The 5,769-nt window shown below is 36.5% G+C and overlaps 1 protein-coding gene and 1 long non-coding RNA gene across 2 annotated transcripts in view; both read right to left on the bottom strand.

Annotated features, from left to right (window-relative positions):
• Nucleotides 1-5,764, bottom strand: part of LOC106476923 (cytochrome P450 2U1-like) — a gene marked incomplete at its 5' end in the record, with an annotated part of 8,715 nt that extends 2,951 nt beyond the window's left edge. Inside the window, 2 exons of the mRNA XM_022380658.1 lie at nucleotides 745-841; nucleotides 5,635-5,764. Coding sequence (XP_022236366.1) covers nucleotides 745-841; nucleotides 5,635-5,764 — 227 coding nt within the window. The remainder of the gene's footprint in view (nucleotides 1-744; nucleotides 842-5,634) is intronic.
• LOC111083920 lies at nucleotides 1,842-5,628 on the bottom strand. Its single transcript, XR_002609304.1, has 2 exons — nucleotides 4,049-5,628; nucleotides 1,842-2,352 (listed from the first exon to the last, which is right to left on the bottom strand). It is a non-coding gene; the product is annotated as an uncharacterized LOC111083920 (long non-coding RNA).
• Nucleotides 5,765-5,769: the final 5 nt, after the last annotated feature.

Here is a 5,769-nt window from a genome sequence, read left to right as displayed (position 1 = left end):
ATTTTTAGTACTCTATTTACAAATTACATCAATAAAGATATAATCAAACCCTTACGTACAGTCTTAGTGAAATTCATGTTCTTGTTGTGAGGAGAGTACTTTTATTTAGAATTGTGTTCTGTGATAAAGAAATGGTTGTTACACATAACGTAGATATTTTTCTAACGGTCTGAATCTTGAATACCCAAAGTGTGAACTTTTGTAAAGATTTTCGTTTGTGGTGCCTTTCAATAGATGGCGCTACATTGCATATTATTTTGGTCACATGCATAAATAGAAACACACATATAAACGCTACAAAGACGAAAATTTCCTTTTTTTTCCTCATGATTAGATTAAATGATTTCATTATTTATGTTACCGAATTAATCAGTGGCACCATTTCAGCAAGATCTTGGGGTGGTGGAGAGTTGAACCCTAATTTCTACAAAATACATGAACCATTTGCAACGTAGTACATTTCGCTGTTCAAACATCAAACTTAAGGACTAAGAATGAACCAGCGGTTCCGACGTTCAGAAGCTAGTGCAAAAAGAGATTGACAGTGTTATTGGTTCAGAACGATCGCCATCTTGGGCCGATCATAAAAATCTCCCTTACACTGAAGCAGTTATTTTTGAGGTGCAAAGATGGCAGACTATAACACCGTTAAATCTACTGAGATAGTAAGGGTCTTTATTTTATTAATATAGCATTTCATGGTTGTTAATGTTTATATCATAATATTAATCATAGTTTTAAGTTTAGGCGGCCATCGTTAAAAGACACCATTCAATTGTTATCCTCACAGTTCCGCTTCCAGCACCAAACAGAGCCTGAACATTTCCATTTAACATACTGTCTGCAAACACAGTGATAAGTTTCATCTGTTAGTATGACGATGCAATATGTTAATTTCATAGAATTGTAGACTTTTATTAAACGAAAAGCATCGAACTAAAATCTTATATATATATATATCGTTCATAGTTATATTAATTAAATTATTCCACACAAGGCTGAGTTACATCACTCACGTGGACACATTATCATCGATTAGGATTAATCGTTAGCATACCTACCAGACCAACAGAGAGCTTAAACACTGTCCTCTAGATCATCACCTTTAGCAGATCATATCTGATGTCTTATCTGCTGGTGAAATAGTTCAGGCACATTCAACCTCTCTCAGTTGATAAGGGAACCTGATAGGTCATTACCAGGTTAAAAAAAAAGTTATGAACCTTCAAACGGTTTTCAAAGGTCTAATGTCCAATTGCGAGAATTTACCCTAGAGACGATAACTCTTTCTGACAACCATAATTCCTCAAAGAATAACTATCTCTCTTGGTTATGAGTCCTTCAAATTGTGAGAAATGCCTTTTTCTCGAATTTGAAGCTTCAACGCTGTAACTGGAGAGACAGAGAGAAGACAGGCAATTACACTCGAAAAGAAAAACAGACTATCCACAAAAGGAAATCCTGTTGTCACGGCACCAATTTTCTTTTTTGTGGTATTCTAGCGTTTTCTGAAGTACTTTTGAATAGTTAGGTAGAAGCTGCATATTAACTGGAGGTTTACCAGATAACGTTTCATAAATCAAAATCTGAATTATGTTAACTTTGACCAAGTGTGGATCAAAGAAATAGACTAGGCACAATATATCTCACAGTAAAATAATCTTTATTCAAACACTCAAAAACACAATCAGAGCATATAAAGGCAAGTGTATTTTTGCATCTTTACTGGATTGTGTTATATTTGAAAGCTACTTTCTGTCAATTGTCTTATTTTCAATCATCTTGTTTCAGAATGAGAAAGAATGACATTGTGTAAGGAGAACAACGATACCATTCTTCTCAAGGCACAAGTACCACCCACGTAACTGACAATCACTCTCACTTCGAAGCAAGGAATGCTATATCATAAGTATATCGTTTTAGTTGCCATAGGAAAATATCAATGTCACTTTCTATACTATTGTTGATTTTTGTTCTTGCTTTATTAGCACCTTGCTACTCAGGGGTCTATCTATGCTCTGTCTACCGCAGGGAACTGTACCCTGTACTTTAGTGATATAAATCTATAAACTTATAGATGGCTCAGTTGAAGAATTTCTATACAGTATGTACTAAGTTACAGAAATCATTAACAATAAAAGCACATGTGATAAACGTATTGAATGACCTTATTCCATGAGTACACTAGTCCCAGAGGAACATTTTAGTGGCTTTGTGTCAAGTTCTCCATATCAATATCATATGCTCCATTTGTTCAGACATTTTGAAACACTATAGATTAGGGGAATGAGGTATATACGGTAAGCCTACATTTAGACTAAAATATTAAATATAAAAATAAAATTATAAAACCTTCTGTAAGTTTCTTTGTTTGTAGTTAAGCACAAAGCTACACAATGAGCTATCTGTGCTCTGCCCACAACGGGTGTCGAAACCCGGTTTCTAGCGTTATAAGTCCGCAGACATAGCGCTGTACCACTGGGGGCCCTTCTGAGAGACAACTGGCCAATAATATTAAAACTAACAGCAAGGGTGATTGGATAGGAGAAATCAAATAGTTTCTAGTAATAGAGTTCAGTCAATTTCAACCTTTGTTACTAGTTGGGTGCCCTTTGAATCAATGCTTAAGTATTTGCTTTTTTCCTATTTCAATCAGTGATAATTATTAAATTATAACTATTTAATTAATATAGTTTGGTGATGACATGCATATTTCCAACTGTACTGAGGATGTTGACATGCTATAGTGATTTCAATTAGTTGGCAATTGGAATATTGTATTTGGTAAATGGCTTTTAACTTTAGCAAGTGCAAGGTTATGCATTTGGGTAATCATAATTTGGATCTCATGTTCAATGCAGATAGGAACCTCTCCAATAACATGATTGGAGTAAAGGATCTTGGCATAATAATAGATAAGTCACTCATGTAATCGAGAAATTGCTCTCTTGCTAGTAGAAATGCTAACTGAATCTTAGAATAAATTTAAAGGCAGATCCATTACAAGTCAAAAGACGTAATCATCTTTGTATACAAATTACTAGCAAAGAAAGGATATTGGCTTATTGGAAATGATTCAGGGATGGGATACTGGTATGACAGCATAGCTACCCTGGGTTTTCTCTACTCTTAGTAAATGCATTTTATAAAACTGTTTTTCATACTTTGTTTTGGTTTCAAAAATAGAATATTAGTTAAGGAATCCACTATGTTTACCCCGCTTCAGTATTTCGCGGGTCTGAATGAGTCACCAAAAACATCACTTGCATTCCCCACTAGAAATGATTACTGTATCATGAGAAACTTTATAGACAGAGACAGTAATCCTTTCACATGGTAAAAAAGGTGAAATTTTAAGGGCTTGGCATCCCATTGTCACTTATTTTGTGAATGTACTTAGAGACAGGGTGTGTTGTAGGTATTTCTATGTGTTTTTTTAAGATAGCTTTTGTTTAAGAACGAGATTTACTGAGATATGGATAGATGTTTGTCAATCATTTCTTGGATTGAGATAATTGTCCATACACATACTTTTGTTTTCTTCTAAAATTTGTTGATTTGTAGATCGTAAAACTTAACTTTTAGCTGAAATATCTTATTTAGTTGTAGTTGTTGTTTTCACTTGTTTACACTTATTAGTTTGAAGGTTCACTGCAAACCTAAACTGTACAGAGAGACATGGTTTTCACAGAACATTAAACATTTGCTAGTTTTTAGTTTTAACTTTGGTTTGTGTTCGATAAATAAAGAATGTTGTTTTCTACAGTCAGGAAATGACAGACCTTTATTGTATGATATACTATATTACGGATTGATACAGCACAGGACCTAGCTGCTGCTACTAACCTGTGGAAGGATTTTGAGGTTCCCCTACCCTTTCTGTAACCTTGGGGGTAGCACTCTGGGCAAGTGCTAAAAACCCTGGAGCCCCCCAAACCAGGGATTTAGTGAAACTATTGGCGAAACAGGATGGTAGATTACCTTTTCTGTAATATAGAGAAGCCTACATTTCGACTAAAAGATTAAATATAAAAAAAAATTATAAAACCTTCTGAGAGTTTCTTTGTTTGTAGTTAAGCACAAAGCTACACAATGAGCTATCTGTGAAGTACACAGCAGAGAAGGCATAATCTAGTTAGTTTTGAGAACTGCAACTGGCAGGATCAGTGTCGTTAGCTATGTACAGTCAATGGTATAGGAGAAGGTCACTCTGAAATAAAACCTAGATTGTTCTCCCGTCAACTGTCATGTCCTAGCATTCTACTGGACCTCGGAAGCTCAATCTGAGGGTGAATCTACAACTCGCGACTGTTACTACACTTTAAGCACCAGTGAAGGCTAGGAATGAGGAAGACGTCCTACAGCGATGGGTGGCCATTGGTGGTGAAAGGAAACATCCGCTGCTTTCGGGCTAAGAATTAACATCACAATGACCGAAATCCTCCATTACCCATCACCTAACTCTCACTATTTCGAGCCAATTGTTCTCTCTGGCGACAAGCTAAATGTTGTTAACCAGTTCATTTACCTTGGCAGTACAGTTGCTAACGACATCAGCCTTTATGTAGAGCTTGACCACAGGTTACAAGTGGCATCTGCCTCAGTTGGTCGATTATATGAGAGGAAACAGCGTGGCATACGACCAAAAACCAAGTGCAAATTATATCAAGTCATGGTACTGAGCTCCCTACTATATTCAGCGAAGACATATACACTCTATCGTTGTCATATAAAGTGATTGTCCAGAGTACAACTAAGACACCTCAGAGTGATCTTGAATATATCTTGAGGGGACCGAATCACTAATGAGGAGGTCTTGAAGCACGCTGATATGCCTCGTGTAGAAGCCATACTTCTTAAAAGACAACTGTACCGGGCTGGTCATTGGTTCATGTGGCAAAATATAGACTTCCAAAGACTCTACTTTATGGAGAATTTTCCTCTGGCAAGTGGCGGAAAGATGGACCAAAGCTGCGTTACAAAGATGTAATAAAACATCACCTCATCACAGATGATACACCTAATACCAATTAGGAGTCCATAGCCAACGATCGCGCCAAATGGTGCATATGCATCAAGGACGGCTCGGAGGTTGCACACCAAAAGTGGGTGAAGGTCTCACAGGATCATCGTGCTCAGAGACACACCTTGCCTACAGTTCCTCGCACAGTACAATGCGAAATTTGTGAAAAGAAATGTGCTAGCAGTTTTCGGCTCCGATCACACAAACGCTGGAAGCACAGTTGACAATCCAAGCATTGATGATTCCTCCCTCCCCCCTTCTCTACGTCATTGTCAATTACCGAAGGGCTGCCGACGATACTACAGATATCCTGTTTTTGCAGATTCTACTCGTTCAGAGGAAAATCAGTGTATCTGAGAATACCACACTTGTATATTATGATGATTCCTGGGACAGAAATGTTATCTTATAGGGATGTTTTAAGATCGCGTTAACTTATTTTCTCTTGATACTAATATTATACGTAACAGAAATAAACCATTTCTGTTCTCAGACAAGCCATTTTACTTATAAATGTAAGTATGTTACTTTCATTCCAATCCAAGCATTTACAATAACAGGTGAAAGAAGATACGATAATTTCTCTTCTGAGTCAGAACATTTTTACTTACATGTGAAAGACGAAACGTTATTTTCCTTTTGACGATCCTTCATTTCAATCAAAAAAGAGTCGATGTAGTCTCGAATACAGTTTTGATCTAGACTCTCTTCGTGGCATTTGATTTCATTACTAAAAATATTTTTAG

The sequence above is a fragment of the Limulus polyphemus genome, unplaced genomic scaffold (genome assembly GCF_000517525.1).
Source record: "Limulus polyphemus unplaced genomic scaffold, Limulus_polyphemus-2.1.2 Scaffold12123, whole genome shotgun sequence".
NCBI classification, from domain to species: domain Eukaryota; kingdom Metazoa; phylum Arthropoda; class Merostomata; order Xiphosura; family Limulidae; genus Limulus; species Limulus polyphemus.
This window is presented reverse-complemented; position numbering and strand designations above follow the sequence as displayed.